This window comes from Hyla sarda, chromosome 6, assembly GCF_029499605.1.
Source record: "Hyla sarda isolate aHylSar1 chromosome 6, aHylSar1.hap1, whole genome shotgun sequence".
Taxonomy (NCBI): Eukaryota; Metazoa; Chordata; class Amphibia; order Anura; family Hylidae; genus Hyla; species Hyla sarda.
This window is the reverse complement of record NC_079194.1, coordinates 116,272,508-116,299,944: the sequence shown is the minus strand read 5'-3', so window position 1 is coordinate 116,299,944 and position 27,437 is coordinate 116,272,508. Positions and strand designations below refer to the sequence as shown.

Here is a 27,437-nt window from a genome sequence, read left to right as displayed (position 1 = left end):
ATCTGTAGCATTTACAGTTGTGCACGTCAAGTCTGCAGCATGTTACTATTGGTGTCAGATCCACAGTGTTTCTCCAGCAAAAACCACAACACTTATTAGTGTTCTTTTAAAGGGGTTATCCACCATAAGGTGATTTTAGTAGTACGTACCTGCCAGAACTGGGTATTTCCTGTTGAATTTTGTTCTCTGAAATACACATCCCATAGTTCCATAGTTTGAAAGTAAGAAGTCTCTCCTCCCTCTTACACATCAGCCACCCCACCCCAAAAAAAAAAAAATTCCACTAAAATGCTGGTTTTACCCTAAATTTTTTCATTTTCACAAGGGAGAATAGGAAAAAAAAATATAATTTGTAGCCCCATTTCTTCTATGTGGATGTAAAGTGCTCTGCGGGCGAACTACAATGCTCAGAAAAGAAGGAATGCCATTGGGATTTTGGAGAATGTGTCCGAAATTGAAGGCCATGTGTGTTTACAAAGCCCCCATAGTGCCAGAACAGTGGACTTCCCCCCCCCCCCCCCCCACATGTGACCCCCATTTTGGAAACTACACCCCTCACGCAATGTAATTAGAGATGAGCGAACTTACAGTAAATTCGATTCGTCACAAACTTCTCGGCTTGGCAGTTGATGACTTTTCCTGCATAAATTAGTTCAGCTTTTAGGTGCTCCTGTGGGCTGGAAAAGATGGATACAGTCCTAGGAGACTCTTTCCTAGGAATGTATCCACCTTTTCCAGCCCACCGGAGCACCTGAAGGCTGAACTAATTTACGCAGGATAAGTCATCAACTGCCGAGCCAAGAAGTTCGTGATGAATCGAATTTACTGTAAGTTCGCTCATCTCTAGATGTAATAAGGGGTACAGTGAGCATTTACACCCCACAGGTGTCTGACAGATTTTTGGAACAGTGGTCCATGAAAATGAAAAATTTAAATTTTTCATTTGCACAGCACACTGTCCCAAAGATCTGTCAAAGATCTGTAAATGTTCACTGAACCCCTTTTAAAATTCTGTGAGTGGTCTAGTTTCCAAAATGGGGTCACGTGGGGGGGGGGGGTCCACTGTTCTTGCACCATGGGGGCTTTGTAAACACACATGGCCCCCGACTTCTACTCCAACCAAATTCTCTTACCAAATGCCCAATGTCGCTCCTTCTCTTCTGAGCATTGTAGTACGCTCGCAGAGCACTTTACATCCACATATGGGGTATTTCCATATTCAGAAGAAATAGGGTTACACATTTTGAAAGGCTTTTACTCCAATTACCCCTTGTGAAAATGAAAAATGTGGGGTAACATCAGCATTTTAGTGAAAAAAAATTTAATTTAAAATTTTCCTGTCCAAATTTAGCGGAAATTTGTCAAACACCTGTGGGGTGTTAAGGCTTATTGTACCCCTTGTTACGTTCCTTGAGGGGTATAGTTTCCAAAATAGTATGCCATGTTTTTTTTTTGTTTTTTTTTGCTGTTCTGACACCATAGGGGCTTCCTAAATGTGACATGCCCCCCAAAAACCATTTCAGAAAAACTTACTCTCCAAAATCCCATTGTCGCTCCTTCCCTTCTGAGCCTTGTAGTGCACCCACAGAGCACTTGACATCCTCATATGAGGTATTTCCTTACTCGAGAGAAATTGGGTTACAAATTTTGGGGGGCTTTTTCTCCTTTTACCCCTTGTAAAATTTCAAAAACTGGGTCTACAAGAACATGAGTGTAAAAAATGAAGATTTTGAATTTTCTCCTTCATTTTGCTGCTATTCCTATGAAACACCTAAAGGGTTAACACCCTTTTTGAATGTCATTTTGAATACTTTGGGGGGTGCAGTTTTTATAATGGGGTAGTTTATGGGGTATTTCTAATATGAAGACCCCTCAAATCCACTTCAAACCTGAACTGGTCCCTGAAAAATTCCGATTTTGAAAATTTTGTGAAAAACTGGAAAATTGCTGCTGAACTTTGAAGCCCTCTGATGTCTTCCAAAAGTAAAAACATGTCAACTTTATGATGGAAACATAAAGTAGATATATTGTATATGTGAATCAATATATAATTTATTTGGAATATCCATTTTCCTTACAAGCAGAGAGTTTCAAAGTTAGAAAAATGCTAAATATTTAAAATTTTTATGAAATTTTAGGATTTTTCACCCAATAAAGGATGCAAGTAACGACGAAAATTTATCACTAACATAAAGTAGAATATGTCACGAAAAAACTCTCGGAATCAGAATAATCGGTAAAAGCATCACAGAGTTATTAATGCTTAAAGTGACAGTGGTCAGAATTGCAAAAAGGGCTGCGTCCTTAACCTGTTAAGGACCCAGGGCGTAAACTTATGCCCTGAGTCCCGGTCCTGCGATATAACGGTGACCCCCCCCCCCCCATCATATCGCGGCGGGCCCGGCGTCATAGTGAAGCCGGGACCCGGGCTAATATTAACCCTTTAGCCACGTGTACAAAGCCGAGCCGTGCAGCTAAAAGCGAAAGTAAAAGTGCCCGGCTAGCTCAGGGAGCTGTTCGCGATCGCCGCGGTATAATTATAATAATTATACCGCGGCATCCCGAACAGCTGTAGCACAGGAGGAGGTCTTCTTACCTTCTTCTGCGCTGTCCGATCGCCGAATGAATGCTTCAAGCCTGAGATCCAGGCTTGAGCAATCAATCGCCAAAAACACTGATTGATCCATTCCTATGGAGATGCATCAATCAGTGTAAAAGATCAGTTAATGCAATGTTATAGCCCCCCCTATAGGAGCTATAATACTGAATAAGAAAAGTGTAAAAAAAAAAAAAAAAAATCATTAACCCTTTCAATTATCCCTTCCCCTAATAAAAGTTTGAATCACCCGGCATTTCCAAGAATAAAAAAAAAACTGTGTAAATAAAAATAAACATGTGGTAACGCCACGTGCGTAAATGTCCGAATTATAAAAACATACCGCTTTTTAAACCGCACGCTCAATGGCGTACGCGCAAAAAAATTCCAAAGTCCAAAATAGCGCATTTTTGATAACTTTTTATACCACAAACAAGTGAATAAAAAGTGATCAAAAAGTCTGATCAGAACAAAAATGGTACTGCTAAAAACTTCAGATCACGGCGCAAAAAATTAGCCCTCATAGCGCCCTGAACACAGAAAAATAAAAAAGTTTTATAGGGCTCAGAAAATGACAATTTTAAACGTATAAATTTTCCTGCATGTATTCATGATTTTTTTTCAGAAGTCATACAAAATCAAACCTATACAAGTAGGGTATCATTTTAACCGTATGGACCTACAGAATAAAGATAAGGTGTAATTTTTGCCGAAAAATGTACTGCGTAAAAACGGAAGCCCCCAAAACTTATAAAATAGTGGTTTTTTTCATCAATTTTGTTGCACATTGATTTATTTTTTTTCCCGTTTCACCATAGATTTTTGGGTAAAATTACTGATGTCATTACAAAGTAGAATTAGTGACGCAAAAAATAAGCCATCATATAGAATTTTAGGTGAAAATTTTAAAGAGTTATGATCTTTTAAAGTTAAGGAAGAAAAATTGAAAAAACGGAAAAGCCCGGGTCCTTAAGGGGTACTCCGGTGAAAAACTTTTTTTATTAAATTTTTTTTTTTTAAATCAACTGGTGCCAGAAAGTTAAACAGATTTGTAAATGACTATTAAAAAATCTGTGCACTGTGCTCATGATGTCAGCAGATGGCTCTGTGTTTAAAACGGAAAAAAAATTCCGCTGTAGTATTCAGCAGCTAATAAGTACAGGAAGGATTAAGATTTTTTAATAGAACTAATTTACAAATCTGTTTAACTTTCTGGCACCAGTTGATTAAAAGAAAATTTTCACCAGAGTACCCCTTTAAGGTGAAAAAGGGCTCAGTCCTTAAAGGAGAACTCCAGAATATAAAAATTGTCCCCCATACTGCCGGCAGTAATAAAATAAAGATGTACATACCTTCCTCCGCTCCCCCGGTAACAGTCTCCGGTCTCCGCCGTGATCCTCTTCCTGTTTGCCGGTGGACGGAGAGTCATACTGCGCTCAGCCAATCACCAGCTGCAGTGAAGTCCCGACTCGGCCGGCGATAGGCTGAGCGGCAGTGTGAGAACGCTTCAGGACACGCGTCACACTGCCGCTCAGCCTATCGCCGGCCGAGTCGGGACTTCACTGCGGCTGGTGATTGGCTGAGCGCAGTATGACTCTCCGACCACCGGCAACCAGGAAGAGGATCGAGACGGAGACCGTAGCCGGTTACCGGGGGAGCTGAGGAAGGTATGTACATTTTTATTTTTTTTACTGCCGGCAGTATGGGGGACAATTTTTATATTCTGGAGTTCTCCTTTAAGGGGTTAATGTTTCTTAGTTGCTTTGTACCACAATTCTCGTATATTTGAAAACACATTTCTGGCGCAGCACACCAGTCTTTTTTAATTTAAATGGCATATTCTCAGCAGAAGATTCACATCAAATCTTCATAAATTGGTTAAGATTTTCCACAGTTTACTAAGGGAGTTTTAGTTGGGAGTTTAGTTTAGTCTAGTTGGGCATGTGTTAACTGCAAAAATATTCCTCTTTATTTCCTGTGGCAGAAATCCTGGTACTAGGAACAGGAGACCGTGTGGAGAGATTAGATCCCGCCATTGCCAGGTTTATGAGAGAGAAAGGAGTGGCCATAGAAATTCAAGACACGGTGAGTGATTAAAATATGATAAACATGTAACCCTAGGTAAAAGGGTATTCAGGCTAGCTATAGAGCTAACTACTCATATACATAAAGACAGCATCAGGTGGATGCCTCTGTGCAAGTGTTCAGCCAGGCGGCCAACCCAGGTGCAATACAAAGTCCAAAGAATCACAGCACAAAACATACCCAGGATCTTGTGCAAAAGCTGGAGTATTTTATTTATCCCATACAAAATGACAACGTTTTGGCAGCAGTAACCTTTGTCAAGCATTCTTGACAAAGACTACTGCTGCCAAAACATTGCAATTTTGTATGGGATAAAAAAGACTCCAGCTTTTGCACATGATCCTGGGCCTGTTTGGTGCTGTGATTCTTTGGACTTTGTACTCCTATACATAGATGTATTTGATTGCTATACAGAAGGGCCAATAGTAATTTGTAATAACACAACTTATTTTGCTACAAAATCAACTGTGAAGCAAAAACTAAAATATTGTGGGTTTATATAAAAAAAATGCCCAATTTTATATAGGTTTTGTTTTACTACTTTAAAAGATAATCTGGCAGCTGGTTCACTCACACTAAACTCAATATACTGGGTTATAGTGTGGGTGAAGAGCTGTAAAATGAGGGGTCATTTACTGATTTTCGTTGCATCTGTGCAGAGTTATGGATGTTTATCATAATGCACCCCAAAGCGCAATGGAGGCAGGGAGCTGGCTCGCCTAGCTCCCCAGCCTCCTCATTATTACTTTCTACTTTTAAATGGGGAGATAAATTATAGTAAATTACAGTAAAGTTATGAAATAATGTATTTCTTTTAAGTTCAAGTGTAAGGCTGTGGTGAACTGCGTCACGCATGCCTCCTCCCCTGCAAGATTGATGTGCAGTATTTGGTTTCCAGCACTTTGCCTCTCTGGCACTTGAGCTTAAAAGAAAAGCTGGTAATTACTCACCAGTAATTCTGTTTCCCTGAGCCATGACAGCACCACCCGAGAGAGGGACACCACCACTAGGAACAGGAAACCTGGAGGATAAAAGGGAGGACCCTCCTCTCCTGCCTCAGTGAATTTCCTAGAGAAGAGCCTTCCTTACTGATTAGCATAACATACACACAAAATATATGCATATAACAATAACTAATAAAAAAAATTAGAACCCAACATCAGTGTAATAAAGCAAATATAACTCAGAAGAACATAGGGTGGGAGTGCCCCAGTGCTGTCATGGCTTAGGGAAACAGAATTACCGGTGAGTAATTACCGGCTTTTCCATTTGCCATGACAGCACCACCTGAGAGAAATATCAGAGAAGAAACCTAGGGTAGGACATCAGCCTGTAAGACTTTATGGCAAAAATAAATATCAGAAGAAGAATTCCCAACATTCACCCTGTAGTGTCTGAAGAAAGTAAGGGGTGATGACCAGGTGGCTGCCATGCAAATTTGATCTATAGAAGCCCCTCTCCTCTTGGCCCACGAGGAGGCCACTGACCTAGTGGAGTGGGTCCTAAGGCCTGAAGGGGGAGTAAGCCGAGAAGACACACAAGCTAGGGCTATGGACTGTCTAATCCGCCAAGCAAGGGAATCCCCAATAACTTTTGCCCCCTTATTTGGACCAGAAAATGTAACAAAAAGAGAAGAGGATTTTCCAAATAATTTAGTCCTGTCTAAATACTCTATGAAGAACCCCTTAACATCTAGGGTATGAAAAAGCTTCCCATTGTCATTAGAAGGATGTTAGAACTATGTTTTGAGACACATGATACCTGGAAACTACCTTAGGCAGGTAAGCTGGATCTAGATATAAGATAACTATCATTTAACACCTTAGTGTAGGGCTCTGAGCTAAAAAGGGCTGATAAGTCTCCTATCCTTCAAGCTGAAGTAACCGCCACCAATAGTACAGTCTTTCCTAAGAGGAATAGAACTTAGGGGTTCAAAGGGGTCTGTCATAAAGAAGTTAACACTAAGCAGAAATCCCGGGATGGTACTTTAGGAAAACAAATTGCAGACTTTTAATCTCTTTACTGCCCTATAAAATACTACTGCCTAGAATACTTGGAATTTCTGAAGTGATGAGGCCTGTAAGTGGTTTGTTTAAGAACTTTAAAGTAAGCCTTCCAAATCCTAAAATAAATATTTGATGTTACCCGTTTTCTACTAGCCTTCAAGATAGATATAACTGCATCCAAGAGACCTCTTTCTCAAAATCAACCTTTTAAGGGACCAGGCAGTAAGATGGAGATTCTTGACTTTCTGGTGGACAATCTGCCCCTGAGATAGTAAGTCTTTGATTTCTGGAAGTATCCACGGGTCGGACTTGGACAGGGCTTTTAGGGCAGAGAACCAGGCCCTCCGAGGATAGAATGGGGCTATAAGGATTACCAAAGTTTTGTCCTCCCTGATTTTGTTGATGACCCTCGGAATTAGCTGCATGGAAGGTAACGCATAAGCTAGGTCCTAGTCCCACTTGTGGGCTAAGGCATCCATCGCCCAAGAATTTTCCGCTGGGTTTAGGGAACAAAAGGTCTTTACTTGACAATTTTGCCTTATGGCGAACAGGTCTACTTGAGGAACTCCCCATGACCGTGTTATTTTCTTGAAGGTGTCTCGATTCAGTCACCACTCTCCTTGGCACAGTTTGTGGCAGCTGAGATAATCCGCCCTTTCGTTCAAGTGGCCCTTTAGATGTACCACTGAGATGGACAACAGGTGTTTTTCTGCAAAGGAAAAAATTCGAGTTGCAATAGCCATCAGATTTTCGCTTCTTGTTGTATCCTGATGATTTACTACTGCTACTGTAGTGGAGTTGCCTGAAAATAGTTTGACATTTCTCTGATGAAGGTAAGGCTGCGCCTGAACTAGACTTCTCTGAACTGCTAGCAGCTCCTTGCAATTTGAAGAGAAGAGAGACACATCTTCCCAATTTCCCTGGAAATCTATAACCAGCACATGTGCTCTCCAACATAAGGACTGGCATCTGTGGTAATGAGAATTGGATCCTGTTTTTTTCCACTCTAACCCCTTGACAGATTTTCTGTTAGCAACCACCAGTGGTGAGGCTAGGGCATTTTCTGATAGATTTATTGAACTGTATAGATCTCCCACTGATCTGTCCCAGGCCGCCAAGAAATCTAGCTGTAGGGCCCTCGAATGTAACTGCACTCAAGGGACTGCTTGGATGGCAGCTGTGAAAAGGCCCATTAACTACATTCCTCTTCTGATGGATATCCTGCGGAGCCGCAGAACTTCTTTTACTGTATTTAAAAAATGTGCAAACTGGAGTCTAGTAAAATTCCTAGGAACAATTTTCTTTTTGCGGGAACTATTGAAGATTTTTTTATTCAGTTGACAATCCAGCTCAAGAAATAGTAGAGTGTGGGCCAGAAAAGAATTTACTTCCTCTACTGACTGACCCACCATAAGGTAGCACCCTCTCTGACGTGAGCTCCCGTTTTTTAAATAATTTTCGTGAATACCCTTGGTGCCACCACAATACCAAAAGGAAGTGCACAAAATTGTAGATGTCCAATCTCTGAATTTATTGTCACTGCTATTCTTAGTTTTTTTTGGAAATCTAAATGGGTAGGCACATGTAGGTAGGTGTCTTTTATGTTAATGAGACCATGTAGCAGTCTTTTGTTAGTAGATTTATGGTTGAGTCCCCTCTTTCTTCCCAAGGGACTGGTGCTAAGACTTCTTTTTGAATTAATGACAACCTCATGCTCCAGGGCTGACTGAATTTACAGATCTGACTGATATTTTGTTACTACTAGGCGAGAGGGGCAGACTGGAGAAATCTAGACTTAAGCAGACTCTGATGGTATTGAGGAACCCAACTGCTGTTTGATATTCTTTTTCAAGCTGGGGAAAAATTCCTCAATCTGCCTCCCACTCGTCACATAACCTCATTGCTGATTTTTTTAAGCATTGGAGGACTGGTTGAACAGGTATCCAGATGGTTGAGGTATTTGCTGAGACCTCAGCTGAGTCCCGCCTGGGGTCTTCCTTGGAACTCATGGTGGCTTGCTTCATCCAGATCACACTCTTGCACACAGGGATAGGCTGGCTGACTCCTACTTGGAGGCTGGTGCTAGTGCAGAGGGCCACCTCAATACCATCAGGCCACCCTCTGCACCATTCTAGGCATCTGGCGCCATTTCAGAGTTCCCGGCAGTGACACTGTTTGCTTTGGCTTCTGCCTGACATCACTTCCGGCTCACCATCCCCCTGGTTTCTGACATTGCAGGGCCAGAGAGATGCCGCAGAATAGGAGTGCTCCCAGCAAATGCCGTTATCAGAACCTTGCCACGCAACTGCCTGGAGGTTCGGTAAGAGGCTCATCATATCTTCCCTAAGGGAAAACAAGCCAGCAGGGACAGTCTTAAAGGTCTTCCCCAGACTAGGGGAATCTACTAAGGATAACTGTGTCCTCCAGCCTATAGTATCCACCTGAGGCAGGGACTCCTGCCTCAACCAGGCTTCCCAGGAACAGGAAACCGGCAGGAGAAAAGGGTTCTTCCTTTTATCCTCCAGGTCTCCTGTTCCTAAGGGCGGAGTCCGTCTCTCAGGTGATGCTGTCATGGTGATTGGGAAAGCATGATTTCTTTTTATAACTTTACAAACAGACATCAGTTAAGAGGCATGTATAATTTGCTTTGTGCTCATGGCTGCAAATGCTGCATACGTACCTGTATGAATGATATTAACCTTACCATAGCGGTCAAAGGTGTGCTATAAACCACATCCGAGACACACCTATAAAAGGCATACCCTGTAGATGAATGAATAATTAAGGGAGGGTTTTGCAAAAGCCACATACACCCCATCTTGAAGTGCAGGGGGCATTATATACTCATACAAATACAGCCTTGACAGGCTTAATACTTGTCAGTAATCTACAGCTCTGAGAATAACCTAGATCTGACAGATTTCCTTAACTCTTGAGGAACAAAAGATTGAATGTCTTTAAGGTCTCGCCCACACTGCAGAAATTCCTCTACCTCCCAATTCATGAACCATAGCACATAGCAGTAATTTGAAACTGATTTAAGCTTTCAGTGTGGAAATTCTGCCTGGAATATAAGCCCCACTGATGTAAATAAAAGGTCCTGACCAGGATTATTTTCTGCTTCAAGAATTGAAAATGTCCATTCTTGAAATAGAAAATAATCCTCATCAAGTCCTTCCATTAACATCAATGGGGCTTGGATTCCAGGCAGAATTTCCACATGAAAATTCTGCCTTAAGCCATCTTCACATAGCAGAATATCCCCAAAAAATTCTGCCCAGACATTCCGCTGCAGCATTTCAATGGGATTCTGTTGCTCTATGCACACGGCAGAATTTCCCGATTCCGGTAAATGCACAAAAAAGATAGATTTTCTGCAGAATCCGCTTGGAAATGCATTTCAGAGTCGTCCTAGTGCCAGTCAGTGTGTTCTGCCAGCATTCACTTTCGGCCATGTGAACATAGCCTTTATGTGTTTCAAATTACTTTGTGTGCTATGGTTTTTTGCATGGAGAAGTGGAGGAAATTCAGCAGTGTGGTCAAGCCCTTAAAGGGGGTACTCTAGACATCTTATCCCTTATCCAAAGGATAGGGGATAACATGTCTGATCACGGGGGTCCCACCATATCACGCTGCACCCAGCGTTAGTTTAAAGCGTCGGGTTCACCGCCGGAGGCTTGTTAGGTCACGGCTGCGCCCCCTCAATGCAAGTCTATGGGAGGGGGCATGGTCGTGACCGCAAAGTCACAAGCCTCTGCCCCACATCGCCAGTCACCCAGCACGGAGCGAAGTTCACTCTGTGCACAGGATGCCTGGAGTACCGCAGCAGAGATCGTGGGGGCCCTTCAGATATCCTTTGGATAGGGGATAAGATGTCTAGGGATGGCGTACCCCTTTAAAAGTCCTCATTATCTGCTCTTAGAATTAAATGTTATACTGGGACTGTGAGGCTGCCCCTGTATGAACAATATTGTCATTCTGTAGCATGCCTTTAGCATGTATAGGTAGAATCCATCGCTCAGCTAAAGCCAGGTTCTTCCCATTAAATAGAGGTGGGTACGAGCAAGATTCCATTCATACAGCATCGAATATCTCCTCTCCTAACTTTATACACAGTAAAAGAGACTCCTCTTTGAAGGAAGGGGAATCTCACTTTCTCGGTCGGCTCCATTGGGGGACACACAGACTGTCGGGTATATGCTGCTGCCACTAGGAGGCTGACAATAGGCAACAAAAGGAAAGTCTGCCCCTCCTGGCAGGATATACCCCACCTACTGACTCTGAGCTAATCAGTTTTAGCTTAGTGTCTGTAAAAGGCAGACACAGGTCTGGAGTTCTTTAGACCTGGTCTATTACTTTTTAGTTCAGGGAGGTGTAGTTTTTTTTTTTTTCTCCCTTTTATTTCTCTTTTTAGGTGGAGGTTCAGGAGCATGGTGCTACCTGTTCCCCCATATGCGAAGAAGGGGCAAAGGCATAGTTATGCACTGTCAACCCCTTCTTGCCAACAGCCAACAGCCAGCAGGGTTGCACCTAGTGTCCAGGTCCCCCCTGCCTTCCCTTCTCATCTTGCTGTCTCAGCCCGGCATGATCCAGGTGTTTAATGGCTGGCTGAAGACTTCGGTAGGTAAGTCTTCTCCAGGACAGGGTAAGTATTCCTCCTCCCCCCCCCCCCTTTTTTCCCTGGTGTCTATCCTTTATTCGGGATTCTCAACCTCTAGAGTTTGGGGCCCACTCTTCCAAACCTCCTTTCCAGGGACCAGTTTTCCCTGCTTGGCCATCCTGAAGTCTGGGGTGCTCTGTTATTTCTCTGGGGCCAGCACTCTGTACTTGGGTGCATCCTTCCAGAGTTCCACAGCTCTGCAGTTTCCCTTATCTTAGAGAGTGGTGCGCTGGCCGCTACCTTCAGCTCATGCACCTCTCTCCCTGTCAGCTGCGCTGCACGCACATGGCCGACAGTTACTTTTGCTTTCGGCCACCTCCACTTGTGAGGCGACTGGAGCTTTGGGGGTTGTTAATTGAGGCTACGGCCTAATTACCTGGACGACTCCTGATTAAGGCTCCAACCTGGGACCAGAATCAGGAGTTCTCATTCTCATTGTCCAACCAGTTCGACACGGCGAACGCCTGGGTTTGGCTCCCGAGGGACAAGCGCCGCTCTGTCAACAGGCGTTCATCTTCTCGGTCGTCCTGTTCCAGTTTCCTTTTTGGTTCTGCATGGAAGTCCTGGGTCGGATGGTGGCAGCACCCACCCATTTGTTCTGGTGCCTTTTTGGTTCGGTTGTCTGTCCGCAGAAGCATATACCCCACAGTCTGTGTCCTCCAAATGGATCCTCTGAGAAAGATTTATGGTTTAGGTTTTTAATTTAAAATTTTTTTTTAAATTTTAATAAAAAAAATATATTTCCAGTGTAAATGTCTTTGTACTATTGACGTGCATGTTCTTTATTCTCCACAGCCCAATGCTTGTGCCACATTTAACTTTCTGACGAGCGAGCGAAGACTCACCGCAGCAGCCTTAATCCCAGTATCAGAGTAAATGACAATGGACTATTTATTAACATCTGGATGTGAGGCAGAGGATGCCCCCAGTTGGTCTAGGATTTATATTACAACACTGCAGGCTGACCACTAAAGACACTTTTTTGTTCCATTATTAAATAAATGAATGTTTTTGACCCAAGTACTCAGAAGACCTGCATCACGACGAGTCTAAATTTTACTTATTCAATTGCAAGACACAGATTTTAGATTTTTATTGCAAAACTCTAGCAGCAGTAGTGAGAACAATGAACAGTATTTACCAAATACCAAACATCCCTTGTAATGAAGACTGGCCAGTGAGGACAAGGCAGCTGCTGGTGTGGTCTCCACCCAGACGACATGCAATGCAGGCAAATGCTATGTTCCGTGTTGTGGCTGGTGGAAGAATGATGGTTGCCAAGGTTAAAAGAGTCTTTTTTCATATCTGGAAGAGAATTGAAAAGTTAGAAATGTTCATGCTGTCTGGTTCATAATAATAATAAACAGATATGCTTATTGCAGAACCTGATGAAAGGAGCACAACACAAGACTAACTCAAAGCTATGTTCACACTATGTAACGTTCGCATGGAAAGTCGCCGTGTGGGCATTCCGGCGATTGTGGGCAATATGCCGATGCTAGGACTGCACAGTTTTATGCTGTCTCAGACTTCTATGCATTTCATGCAGAGTCTGCAGAAGGAATGAACAGGTTCATTTTTTTCTGTGGATGTGGAATTTGTAATTTCCATGTCGGAAACATCTGGCACGGAAATTCCACTGTGTGAACATAGCCTAACTATTCTGCTTGGAGTGTTCCTTTAAACAGTCATGATCTGAACATTAAGATCCCAGCTAGTTTCTAAAATGAAATGTAGGTCAATCATGAATCCTGTTCTATTATAGTTTATGGGCGCTAGAGCCATTTAATCCCTCTGCATTATTTTGCTTCCTGTTTTAGCTATATTATTGTCTGAATTCCTGGCAGTGCCTAGGTCATAGTTCTACAGCTGCAGTCTATATTATAAGACATCCAATCCTGCCTACCAACAACCCACATCACATCTGCACAGTGTCTTGGCAGAAGTTTTCCAGAGTGCTTACCTCCCTGTGAATTATTTCTTGTTGTTAATAAAAGAAATATACATTTGTACATAACCAGTCTTGAGTTTCTAACTTTTAGACAAGGTAGTTTGTTCACATTGTGGGCTTTATGGGGCTCACAAACGTTGCCTTAGCAAGCTCAGCATTCGCCAATGTTTATAAGCACTCATCGAGAATAAATGTGCATATGTACTGAGCTCCATTGATTAACCCCATAACGACATAGGACTTAAATTTATGTCCTGGTGCGGTGGTACTTAGCGCACCTGGATGTACATTTACGTCCTGTACATGACCGCGAGCAACGGAGCGATGGTCGGGTCATGCTTGGCAGGTCCCAGCTGCTGATTACCTGCCAGTAATGGCAGACATCCGCGATCATGCGGATGTCCGCCATTAACCCCCCCAGATGCAGTGACCAATACAGATCAGGGCATCTGCGGAGTGCGGTCACTAAAATGGATGATCGTCCGCAGCGCTGCCGCCGGGATCTGATCATCCATATTGGCGGACGGAGGTCCCCATACCTGCCTCTGCCGCCTTCCACGGGTCTTCTGCTCTGGTCAGAGAGCAGAAGATAAACAATAATACTGATCAGTGCTATATGCATAGCACTGAAAAGTATTAGCAATCAAATGATTGCTATAAATAGTCCCCTATGAGTGATGTAATTACAAAGGACAACTGGTCGTGCAAAAAACAAGCCCTCATACTAGTCTGTGGATGAAAATATAAAAAAAAAATTATGATTTTTTTGAAAAAAAGAAGAAACAGAAGGCACTCCGTGTGTAGGATCTCGAGATGGCAGGGTTGGGGAAGGAGAACCAACAGCCGCTTACCAGAGTAGGTTGCGTGAGCTCACACAACAATGGGTAGCGCGTGGATATAATATGGCGTCTGCAGCCTTCCTGAAGTAAATGTATGGAAAGTAGTGACTGGAAAATCTATGAAAAATTATTTGGCGCTGGATGTGTGAAGACAGCTGGACCACAAGGATAAAAACCAGGTGCTGTTTATCGTGCAGAGATGCAACGCGTTTTGCTGCGCATGTGCAGCTTTATTGGGCATGTAAACTAGGGGCAGTCGCCCAGGGTATATACCCAAGACAATTAACCCTTTACAGAGCTACATTTCAAGATTGACAACATAATATGCATATATAAAGTAGAGATGAGCGAAGTTACAGTGATTCGATTCGTCACGAACTTCTCGGCTTGGTAGTTGCCGACTTTAGCCTTGAGTTCAGCTTTCAGGTGCTCCACTGGCTGGAAAAGGTGGAGAGAGTCTCCTAGGACTGTATCAAACTTTTCCAGCCCACTGGAGCACCTGAAAGCTGAACTCATTTAAACAGGCTAAAGTCAGCAACTGCCGAGCCGAGAAGTTCTTGACGAATGGAATTACTGTAACTTCGCTCATCTCTTATAAGTACATACAATAAATCCATCTTGTGTATGGAGTTTTTGAATGTTACTGTCCTCTTCTAAGATTGTGCTCAATGGAAATGCACAGTCACATAATATACATAACGCAACCCCATATTAAATGTTGCATCCTTTTGACCATGCAAATCAAACGCATGGACATAAATCAGCAAGCATTTATTATTATAACCAAACAGAAACAAAAAAAGTTTACCTTGAAAATAAATGGTTAATGGTCAGAAGCAGAGCAGCAATCACATTACATAACACTAAAAAGGACACACAAGCGCATATAAAATATGCAGATCGCAACCCCCTCTGGAGTATATATGTTGTTACCGCACAAGCATAACCCTCAGATAAAGTAAAAAGGCAGTTTAAAAATGTACGTCAAAAGAGATGGTTGTTAAGGGTAACAGTCAGGAGTAAAGCAGAAATCATACTACGTACCGCCACCAAGGAATAACTTGACTCACGTGACATACCTCGTGACGTATCTTAACCTATTACAACATTAGTGGGTCTGACTAACTGTAAGCAAAGTAAGGAGCAAATATAGTGATAATTATTACCCACCTTCCACACAAACTATTTGAAAGTAGTCACTTCACTTTTGATCCAATTACAACAAAGACATTAGTTTTTCATACATGGTGTGCAACCAGCTACTACATGAGATTACGAAGATTCTTCGGACGACTAAGTGACATTATGTATTAAATCTCTGTATGACTGGCCAATTTTTTTTGCAGGATCTTTTTTATATGCCATGTTATAATTAGTTAGAAACGTTTAATCTGGATCTACTGAAGTCCCACTTGATTGTAGATCATTTGGTTTATTAATAGTAGTTGGTTGTACATCATTTTGTTTTAGAGATTCAGCAGATGTAATTTATGATATCCAGCAACTTTCATTTGTAATTTTTATTTGTGACTTTGGAAGTGTGCTCCCTCTACTCCAACATAGATACTGAGCTAGGTGTCTCCGCAATAGTTTTTTTTTTAAGCGGATATATGTATATAACATGTATATAACACCCTTGACTCATCCTCATGAGCTGAGTGAACCAGGGCCTCTTGAGCCAGAATGGTATGATGGCAATCACTGGAGGTTTGGTCTTGCCTGACTCAATACCTTCGGTATCATGGAAAGTGGAGGGAATATGTAGGCCAGCCTATAACTCCATGGAATGGACAAAGAGTCTATCGCCACTGCATTGTCCTCTTTGTAAAAAGCAAAACCTGTTCACCTTGGTGTTCAGACCAGTTGCCATGAGATCTATCTCTGGCACTCCCCACCGTAGAGTTATCTTCTTTCAGAGATATCTTCGTTCAGGGACCATTCGCCTTGGACTGGAAGGCTGCGACTTAGGCGATCTGCTACTATGTTGAGATCTCCTTTGATGTGGACTGCTGAAAGTTGGGTTAGGTTGGTCTCTGCCCAGGATAGAATTAGTCCGGACTCCTTGAGGAGCACTTGAGACTTTGAGCCACCCTATCTGTTGATGTAAGACACCACCGTGGTGTTGTCTGACCTAACTCTTATCGCTTTCCCTAGAATAAGGGGTGTGCAGTGGTGGAGAGCTAGACAAACTGCTCTCAGCTCTCTCATGTTGGAGGAGATAAGTCTCTCCTGAGGGGTCCAGGTACCTTGTACAGGATTCTCGTCCAGATGGGATCCCCAGCCCAGAAGGGAGGCATCTGTAGTCAGTGATCCAACAAGGTTGAATCAAGGACTTCCCATCTGTCAAATTCGTCCACCATCTGAGAGATGCATGGACCTTGGTTGACAATGGTGCACTTTTTTTTCCAACCCCTTGAGTTGAGACTTGATCTTGAAGCGGTTGGAGAGGGCCCACAGAACTGCCTCTGCAGACGCTGACATATGACCCAACATCTTCATCAGAGTTCTGATGGATACCTTGCAAGGAATCATCAGAAACTCTGTGGCTCTTATGACCCGTTCTTCTATCAGTAGTGAGGGACAGTCATCTGAGAGGAGTTGGGAACGAAGCCCAGTAACCTTCTGGAGGTGGAAGGGATGATTTCGGACTTTTCCCAATTTATAATCCAGCCCAAGTGCTGGAGAAAATCTAGAGCCAGATGAATATGAGAATGTAGAACGGCTAGAGTAGCGGCTTTTAGAAGCCAGTCGTCTAGGTAAGGCATGATCTCTAGACCCTTCAGTCTGAGGGCAGAGACCACCGCAGCCACCACCTTTGTAAAGGTGTGGGGAGTGGAAATAATGCCGAAGGGCAGAACTGAAAACTGGATATGCCTTACCATACCTTTTATGGTGACGGCAACCCACAAGAACTTCCTGCGAGCAGGAAATATAGGGACAGGAAGGTAAGCATCCTTCAAGTCGATGGTAACCATAAGACCTTGAGGGTCCAGGATGCTGACGACTGAGCGAATGGTTTCCATTCTGAACCGTTGTTTCTTTATGAAGCGGTTTAGAAAGGGAAGATCCATGATCATACGCCAGTCACCCGATGGTTTCGGTACTAGAAAAATTGGGGAATACACTCCTGATCCTCTTTGATCAGGGGGGGGGGGGGGGGGGGGGGGACTTCCTCCAGAGCGTGCTTTCCTATATACTGGAGGACAGAGGAAGTAATTTTGTTAAAACACATTTCCTTGGAGGAGGGGAGATGAAATTTATCTTGTACCCCGACTGAATAACGTCCAAAATCCAAGGGTCCTGGATTTCTTGCATCCAGGTTGACAGGAATAAACTTAAACGACCTCCGACCGGAGGGGGATCGGTAGATAACCTCTCTACCTGACATTCTAGAAGGGAAGGGAGAGGGGAAACGTTGGTGGACCTTATATGAGACTCATAGCTCGGCCTTACGATCTTTTCCACAGCCGCGTCCACCACCACGCTTCTGATTAGACTGACACCTAGATAGGCAGCAAGAGGCCAAATAAAGGCCAATGCTGTCTATATATAGGGGAAAGGGCACCAATTTCAAATAGGCTCTGCCACTCCTGGAGGTGACCTAGCTGCTGGTGTACTAAAGTTTAGTATATTTATCAAAATATAACAAATTTAGCCTGAGCTGCTCCTAGCTGCTGGACGGGACAGAAGCAGCTAAATCTAAACAAATATTCGCAAAAACTAGCACAATCGGCGCTAGAGAAAAACTGCCAGACCGGAAGTCGTCAAGATGACGTACTTCCTGTCAGCGGCCCCGCACAGGCAGGTGCTGCTGCCCGGGCGCAGGAACACAGCCCGAAACACAAACAAGCGGCACCTGAGCACCGCCCGAGAAAGCCGGCAGCTAATTAAAAACATAAGGCAGCCGGAGTCAGATCCCCTGGTCCGTGGCAGACTTTACAAACGCTGTCCGACACAGGAACCCTGGTCAGAGCCGCAAAAGCTGCAAGGGAGTAACATAAATAAAAAATAAAAAAAAACAGGTGGGGGGGGGGGGGGGGAGGAATCAATCCATGCAGGCTCTGGATAAAAAGAGCCTGCACCATCCTGCTGTCCGCTCAGGACAGAAAAAAGCAGTGTGGTCTGTGGGAGGAGGCCTTATATGGGGTCTAATTAAAGGTTTCATTACTTGGGCGGAATTAAAAATTCCACAGTCCTGCCACAGGGGCAGAACATCCCACTTGTGCTGCTGGTTAGGACGTAAAGGAAAAAGTTTTTTTTCAGTAAAAGGTAAAATTTAAATGTGACACCAAATACGCTGAATATCTCCTTTCATGTAGTTGCAACTTTCAATATGTGGGTCAGAGATTCAATCCATACCCGCAAGGATTAATAAACATAGATGGAATATTACACACGGATTTATGCTCCATAGTGTGTCGAGGCACTTTAATATTTCCCATCATAGAAATATGGATTCAAATTAACCTGACTATATTAGAATGTATTCCACCCGAAGTTCCTAATAGATACCAAAAATTTCTAAGCCGTGAATCCTTCTGGATACACAAGCTTGTTACCCTGACCCCTCAGGGTTTAAATGAATGTAGAGAGAACAATAGATCCCTATATGGAATATGATTATATACATTCACATTATGTATTTGACATAACTGTTTCATATGTTTATTTTCTGAGATTATATATTGTGATTTGCGCATTCATACTTCCCTTTTACTTTAGCGGATCATTACGGTTCATCTACAGTTATACATTATGAATCCTTTATGACAGTTATGTGTGGAAGGTGGGTAATACAAATCTGAATAATTCTTGTCACTATATTTGCTCCTTACTTTGCTTACAGCTAGTCAGATCCACTAATGTTGCAATAGGTTAAGATATGTCACGTGAGTCAAGTTATTCCTTGGTGGTGGTACGTAGTAAGATTTCTGCTTTACTCTTGACAGTTACCCTTAACCATCTATTTGAGGTGAATTTTTAAACAACTGCTTTTTCCCCTTTTTATCCGCAGGTTATGCCCGTGCTGTAACATACCCCAGATGGGGTTGTGATCTGCATATTTTATATGCAGTTGTGTGTCCTTTTAGTGTTATGTAATGTGATTGCTGCTCTGCTTCTGATCATTAACCATTTATTTTTAAAAAGGTAAACTTTTTTGTTGTCCGTTTGGTTATAATATGGGGTTGTTTTATGTATTTTATATGTGACTGTGCTTTTATTGGTGTGTTTCCATTGAGCACAATCTTATATAGAGTTTTTGAATAATGTTACTGTCCTATTACACAAGATGGATTTATTGTATGTACATATATGTGATGTTGGCAAACTTGAAATTTAGTTCTGTAAAGGGTTACTAGTCTTATATAACCCGAGCTACTCCCCCAGTTGACATGCCTGATGAAGCTGCGCATACGCAGCAAAACGCATTGCATCTCTGCACGATAAACAGCACCTGGTTTTTATCCTCGTGGTCTGGCTGTCTTCACACGTCCAGCGCCAAAGAATTTTCCTAGATTTTCCAGTCACTTCTTTCCATGATATTTAGAAGGAGAGGAGTAAAAAAAAAAAAACGAAAACTTAAAAAATAAAATTTTCTGAGTCCTTAAGGGGCACAGTTTATCAGTATCTGATCAGCAGAGGTGCCAGATGTTAGATCTCCACCGATCCACTAGTTCTCACCTTTCCTGTCAATATGGGATAACTTGTCAAAATAAGTATACCCCCTTAAAGGGGTACTCCACTGGAAAAGTTTTTTTAAGTCAACTGGTGCTGGAAAGTTAAACAGATTTGCAAATTACTTTTTTTTTAAATCTTAACCCTTCCAGTACTTATCAGCTGCTGTACACTACAGAGGAAGTTCTTTTCTTTTTGAACTTCCTTTCTGTCTGACCACAAGTGTCCTCTGCTGACACCTCTGTCCATGTCCGGAACTGTCCAGAGTAGGAGTAAATCCCCATAGCAAGCCTATCCTGCTCTGAACAGTTCCTGACATGGACAGTGGTGTCAGCAGAGCGCACTATGGTCAGACAGAAGGGAAATACAAAAAGAAAAGAACTTCCTCTGTAGTATTCAGCAGCTGATAAGAACTGGAAGGATTAAGATTTTTAAATAGAAGTAATTTTCAAATCTGTTTTACCTTCTGGCATCAGTGGATTTAAATTAAAAAAAAAAAAAAGTTTTCCAGTGGAGTACCCCTTTAAGGACACAGCCCATTTTGGTCTTAAGGACAAAATTTTATTTTTGCGTTTTTTCCTACTCGCATTCAAAAATCTAACTTTTATATTTCCATTCACAGACCCATATGAGGGCTTTTTTTTTGCATTACCAATTTTACTTTGTAATGACACTAATTTTACCCTAAAATGTATGGTAAACGTTTTCATGCTGTACACTTTACAGTAAAAATTACATGTTTTTGTTATTTTGTGGGTCAATAAGATTAAAATGTTACATGCTTTTCTATTGTACCGCTTACATTTTTTTAATACAAAATCAGTACATTTAAAAATTGCCCTATTTTGATCACCTTTAACTTTCAAATTTTTCCGTATACAGGCATGTGTGAGGGCTAATTTTTGCTGCCATGATCTGTAGTTTTTTATTACCACTTGTCCGTGAAATATGCACTCAAGGCCCAAGCTATTTAAAGACCTGCATTACCAGGTATGAAAGTGTGTTTTCCACTGGAAAATCACTTATGGTCCATTATAAATTATAATAATTACAAGACTAGGAAAAAGTTCCCATCTGGATAGCAGTCTGAAATTATGTTTATAACAGGGGAAGTGTACAGTACTGAAGTTTCCATCCCAGCAACACACAAAACAAGTGATATAAGACTTACGAGTGAAGACTGTGGACGCCTCCCTCCACCTGTGCAGACATTGTTCTCTTCTCAAACTTGAGCTCTCCAGAATACATCATTGCCCTGTAGCAAAGCAGAAGCCAGCAATTTATGTCACCCTTTATGATTATTGCAGTCAGTAACCCTTAGCACTACTGAGGGCTCAGCTTTAGCCTCCCCCTCCTCCTTTCAAACAGGCAACAATATTCTCTGATGCCCATTTATCATTGCAGAGCGCCATTAACTGAGTGCCGTTTTGCCAGCTCAATCACGGTTGCCCAGGTTGCATGTTCTCATAGCAGATCACCTACCTGACTTGTGTTAAGCTTTTTGCACCTATATCCTGGCAGGAGTGCTGGATTCCAGCAATCAAATAGGGGACAAACTTGTGAATGGATCCTTTGTCCTGTACTGCACCGGACACACCCTGGGCTACTTTAATCTTATCTGCCTCACTGAAATAAGAAACATCAATAAGATACAGACCAGGGTTATATGTTGTAGTCAAGGAAAGTTTCAAACTGGACCTCACCTGAAATATCTTTTCTGACTGCTTATGTTCTTGTCCATAGCATCTAAAGAGCCCATACCACGGTATTTTTTCAGCCGTATGCCATCTGAGAAGAAATATTCACCCGGTGCTTCAGTAGTTGCTGCCAACAATGACCCCATCATCACTGTAAACAAAGCAAAAATAGTAACTGGTTATAGTCTGCAAAATGAATCATGCCCCAGGATACTTTTCGTATAGTCCATAATGTTAATGAAGACCCACTGAGAAAGTGTTTAGAAAGGTGTCCATAGCATTTAGGGTAGGGTCACAAGGGACTCATTTTGTTACAGTTTGCTACCCATTGACATTAATGGGCAGGAAAATATGCAGCTGCATAATATGGCACGTGTGACCCTACCCTCAATGGGGTATCCGCAAAATGTGCCATAAGTGTCTGACAGATGCGGGTCCCTTGTTGACCTGCTGGAGGTGGTCGGGATAAGTATAATGCTTAACACAATTTGTGTAGCTGTCATTTGCACAAACAGCAGAGCACCACATGCTACACCATTTCCGTAACTTAGGGGGATGGAAATTGCATATCATAGATGGAAATCTGTAGTATGGCCATTTCAATTATCTGTATCGGCCGCACATGACCCTGTGTAAAACAGGATGTGCTGCTGACAATTATGCATTTAAAACCACATGACTGATCCAGCCTGGTAAAAGAGCCTTTAGTGTGAGAGGTCAAGAAGAGAAGTGACACCTGCTGAGCATACATTTTGGTTATAAGTGGCTGAATTAACAGGCCAAGTAACAAGTCTTTACTGATCCATTAAATAATACTGCATGTAGAAGAGTTTTAGATTCATCCAAGGGCATGATGGAGCAGAGACCTGTCCAAATAAATTGTGCTCAGTACACTTTACACAGAAATGAAGGACTACTGAACTCAATGTATAGATAAAACTGACACTAAAAAGTATTAGTTTGTAAAGGTTTCCACCCCATTCACATATTAAAAAATATCCATAAAAAGGTTTATTTACCAGTGGAGGCACCAAGGGCCAGAGCCTTCGCAATGTGTCCAACTGTCTGAATTCCACCGTCTGCAATGACCGGTACCCCGAACCTTCTTGCGTATTCAGAAACTTTGTACACGGCAGTAGCCTGAGGCCTCCCACACGCCAAAACTACAGTAACAAACACAATTGTATCAGTAGCATAATAACAGAAAGTCATTTGTACAAGGGATCTTTGACAGTGTGTATTCCTGAGGTGCATATTTTTTTTATAAGATACTGTTTCAACCAAGACCCAGTCAGCTGAGTACAATAGGATATAGCTGATGTACTGGTATCTGTGGGGATACTAAAGCAATCAATCAGTCATCAACACAGGAAAGAATTCTTTACAGTTACAGCAGTCCATCTCAAATGTTCTACAAGAGGTTGTCACTGCCAATTAAAGGGCTGGGCTTTTATGGCTAAAGGTGGTTAGAATAATGTCTGTCTGATTCAGGGACGTGTATGGGGAGACTAGATCAGAAAATTGATTTTGCATACAGGACTCTAGGGTTGTGTTTAAGGCCACAAAATGTCAGCCTCCAGTCCGTTAAAGTGACAGGTCTGCTGCAGTGACATGAACTCATGCAAGATTAGTATTCCGGGTGCAGAAACACTACCTGATAAAAGGAAAATAAAAGATGGATGAGATATTCGTGCTCCTGTACACGCAAACTGGCATAACACAAGGCAGGGCTCCATGAATGTGAGTGAAAGGCAGGCGGATTACAGATTGTATGGTATCATTTGGTAAAAAATAACAAAACCCAAACACCATGAGGTCCGACTGAATACTGGAAACACAGCCCATCATGTCTCACTGACAACAGCTGTTGAGAGGAGATTAAAATGTCGACAAATACATCCCAAGTCCTTGTGCCAGGTAGTTAAGAAGGTGCAAATAGTCCCTCAAAAAGCAGGGTTCAGAGGGGAGGTAAATAGAGTGGATACCTCCAGACTCAGGGCCTCAACATCTCCCTCCTAATTATATCAGTGAAGGGAGGAAGGTGAACAGCCCACATAAGGGTAAGAATGCTGTCCACAATAGCAGGAGTAAATAAATAGAGACATTTATAAAAAAAAATGGTTTAATTAATGCTTTCCTCCTTGCCCCAACTAAAATGTATGGCTACCTTTCTACACAGTTTTAGGTATAAAGTGGAGTCATTCATTCTGTTAATACACTACTTATCCTGTTATGAGGTGTTACATCCTCAGGGTGTGTGCATGTGTGGGTTTTCTGCAGACTGACTTCAATGGGTCAAAATCCACAACAATTCTGCATGTGAGTTGCACTCACTGTTCTGCTGTTCATACGCCCAAGCAGGCGCTTTAGCTTACCCAAGTGCATACATAATAAAAAGTGCACAAGTAAAGTCTATCACAGAGCACACTTTAAAGAGATGGACCCCTCGCAAATCATTTCCTTTTTAGGAAAAAGACTTTCTGCAAGGGTCCAGGATCGATGGCCTCCCTTTGTGAAAGCTTAAAAAGGGGTAAATCAGGCTGGGTTCACATCACATTTTTACCAATAGGGGACCGCATACGGCTGGGGGGAGCTAAAACCTTGCGCTCCCGTATCCCTGCCGTATGCCGCCCATATGTAATTCATTTCAATGAGCCGACCGGAGTGAAACGTTGACTCCTGTCGGCTCATTTTTGCCCCGTATGCGGTTTTCCCACCACACCTAAAACCATAGTCGACCACGGTTTGAGGTCCGGTGGAAAACCACATACGGGGCAAAAATGAGCCGACAGGAGTAAGCGTTTCACTCCGGTCAGCTCATTGAAATGAATTACATATGGGCGGCATACGGCAGGGATACGGGAGCGCAAGGTTTTAGCTCCCCCCAGCCGTATGCGGTCCCGCATTGGTAAAGACGTGAAGTGAACCAAGCCTGAACTGATGCCAGAAAGTTAAACAGATTTGTAAATCGCTTCCATTTAAAGACCTGACAAGGACAGAGGTGTCAGCAGAGAGCACTGTGGTCAGACAGAAAAGAATTCTAGAAAGAAATACAACAGCTGATAATCCTTCCAGTACTTAAGATTTTTAAATAGAATAATCTACAAATCTGGGACCTCCCAAAATGGTGCTGCACCCTGAAAGATCCTGTGAAACTGGAAAGTGAATACACAATGAAATACAAAATTAAGTAAATAGAGATGTGGGCTGTGAATAACAGCCTTGGACATCTGGCTAAGTCTATATAAATTCCAGAAGGCCAGGCAAATTAAAGTGAGTGTGCTTAAAGAGTGAAAAAGGGCTGTCACAAGAGATGCCGCTCAGTGGGATCCAACCCCAGTAAGTTAAAGGGGTACTCCAGTGGAATTTTTTTTTTTTTTTTTTTTTTAAATCAACTGGTGCCAAAAAGATTTGGAAATTACTTCTATTTAAAAATCTTAATCCTTCCAGTACTTATCAGCTGTTGTATGCTCCACAGGATGTTGTATAGTTATTTTCTGTCTGACCACAGTGTTCTCTGCGGACACCTCTGTCCATGTCATGATCTGTCCAGAGTAGGAGCAAATCCCCATAGCAAACCTCTCCTGCTCTGGACAGTTCCTGACACAGACAGAGGTGTCAGCAGAGAGCACTGTGGTAAGACTGGAAATAACTATACAACTTCCTCTGTAGTATACAGCAGCTGATAAGTACTGGAAGGATTAAGATTAATAAATGGAAGCATTTACAAATCTGTTTAACTTTCTGCCACCAGTTGATTAAAAGAAAAATGTATTTTCCACCAGAGTACCCCTTTAAAGGCACCCAGGTCACCTGTGCTCCACAGGCTTTCAAATTTAGATTAAATGGTCTGGGTCACCTACAGGTAACTGGTGAGTAGAGATGAGCGAACTTACAGTAAATTCTATTCGTCACGAACGTCTCGGCGGTTGCTGACTTTTCCTGCATAAATTAGTAAAGCTTTCAGGTGCTCCCGTGGACTAGAAAAGGTAGATACAGTCCTAGGAGACTCTCTTAGGACTGTATCCACCTTTTCCAGCCCACCGGAGCACCGGAAAGCTGAACTAATTTATGCAGGAAAAGTCAGCAACCGCCAAGCTGAGAAGTTTGTGACAAATCGAATTTACTGTAAGTTCGCTCATCTCTACTGGCGAGTCATCCTGCATATGCCCAGAACAGAACCTCCACAAAAACATATCCATCCGAGGGTGGTTTCACACCACGTTTTGTACTTACGGTTCCCGTATAAGGCTGGGAGGAGGGGGGGCGGGGCTTAATCGCGGCGCCCGCACTCAGCCGTACAGGGGAACCGTATTTAATGCATGTCTATGAGCCAACCAGAGTGAACCGCAGCCTCCGGTCGGCTGCGTTTTCCCGACCTCAGGCAAAAACGTGGTTGACCACGTTTTTGCCTATGGTCGGGAAACCGCATGCGGCTGAAAACGCAGCCGACCGGAGGCTGCGGTTCACTCCGGTCGGCTCATAGACCTGCATTAAATACGGTTCCCCTATACGGCTGAGTGCGGGCGTCGCGATTAAGCCCCGCCCCCCTCCCAGCCATATACGGGAACCGTAAGTACAAAACGTGGTGTGAAACCACCCTTACATCAGCAGCCCAGGCCATAGCCACTGAGAAGAACTTGATCTTAGTCAAAAGGCTGAGAAGCAATTCTGCTGGTGGGGTTGTTGTGTATATATATATATACACACATGGCTTATCTTGTACTGATTGCTTGCTAAGCATTTCCAATAACTGTGCTTGCAGACATCCCTGTGACTAATTCTAAAATGATGAATGCAGCTCTGGAGTATAATAATGAAATAAGTAGATTTTTTATGCTTACCGTAAAATCTCTCTCGGAGGATCCATTGGGGGACACAGACCGTTGGTATATGCTCTTGCCGCTAGGAGGCGCTGACACTATGCAAATAAAAAAAAGTTGGCTCCTCCCGGCAGGCTATACCCGGCCTACTGGCCCTGAGCGCATCAGTTTAGTCTCAAAGCAATAGGAGGCAACGGACAAAAAAAAAAATATAATAAATAAATAAAAAATAAAAAACAGCAAAAGTCCGAGAGAAACAGACAAAAGAAAAACCCAGAATCACCCCTCGGACAGAACAAACGAAAAACTCTACCCAAACTGTGGGTGGGCGCTGTGTCCCCCAATGGATCCTCCGAGAAAGATTTTACGGTAAGCATAAAAAAATCTATTTTTCTCGGTCGGAAACCATTGGGGGACACAGACCGTGGGACGTACCAAAGCAGTCCCCGGGTGGTGGAGAAAAATACTCAACCCAAAATCAAGCAGAGGAGGATGCTACTGCCGCCTGCAACACCTTGCGGCCCAAACTAGCATCAGCAGACGCTAAAGTATGTACTTGATAGAACTTTGCAAATGTATGCAAGGACGACCAGGTGGCCGCCTTACAGACTTGCAGGGCCGAAGCCCTATTACGGAGAGCCCAAGAAGCCCCAACAGAGCGCATGGAATGCACCGTCACCCGAAAGGGTGGCACCTTGGCCTTGCGGCGGTACGATTCTGAAATGGCCGAGCGAATCCACCGAGCAATGGTCGCCTTGGAAGCCGGAAGACCCTTACGACTACTCTCAGGAATCACGAAAAAGGAGCCCCCCTGGCGAAAAGAGGAGGTGACCGACAGATAAATCCGGACTGCCCGGACCACATCAAGGGTGTGAAGAGAACGCTCCTTGGCATTGGAAGGAGAAGGACAAAGGGAAGGAAGAACGAGCTCCTCGTTTACATGAAAAGAGGAAACTACCTTGGGCAGGAAGGAGGGAGGTGGGCAGAAAACCACCTTATCCTGATGAAGAACCAAAAGGGGGGGAACGGCAGGAAAGTGACGCCAGTTCCGAGACCTTCCGGATAGAAGTGATGGCAATGAGAAAAGCGACCTTCCACGAGAGA

At 43.0% G+C, this 27,437-nt stretch overlaps 2 protein-coding genes across 6 annotated transcripts in view; one reads left to right on the top strand and one right to left on the bottom strand.

Annotated features, from left to right (window-relative positions):
* Positions 1–12,278, top strand: part of NDUFAF3 (NADH:ubiquinone oxidoreductase complex assembly factor 3) — a 45,460-nt gene extending 33,182 nt beyond the window's left edge. For both annotated transcript variants that reach the window (XM_056524792.1, XM_056524794.1), the window contains exons 5-6: positions 4,581–4,681; positions 12,143–12,278. In XM_056524792.1, coding sequence (XP_056380767.1) covers positions 4,581–4,681; positions 12,143–12,223 — 182 coding nt within the window. In that variant the 3' untranslated portion in view covers positions 12,224–12,278. The remainder of the gene's footprint in view (positions 1–4,580; positions 4,682–12,142) is intronic.
* Positions 12,279–12,425: 147 nt separating this feature from the next.
* The window catches only part of IMPDH2 (inosine monophosphate dehydrogenase 2), a 36,359-nt gene continuing 21,347 nt past the window's right edge, over positions 12,426–27,437 (bottom strand). For all 4 annotated transcript variants that reach the window (XM_056524788.1, XM_056524789.1, XM_056524791.1 and 1 more), the window contains 5 exons: positions 22,530–22,673; positions 21,517–21,661; positions 21,296–21,439; positions 20,985–21,068; positions 12,426–12,652 (listed from right to left, as the gene is read on the bottom strand). In XM_056524788.1, the coding sequence (XP_056380763.1) occupies positions 12,631–12,652; positions 20,985–21,068; positions 21,296–21,439; positions 21,517–21,661; positions 22,530–22,673 (539 nt within the window). In that variant the 3' untranslated portion in view covers positions 12,426–12,630. The remainder of the gene's footprint in view (positions 12,653–20,984; positions 21,069–21,295; positions 21,440–21,516; positions 21,662–22,529; positions 22,674–27,437) is intronic.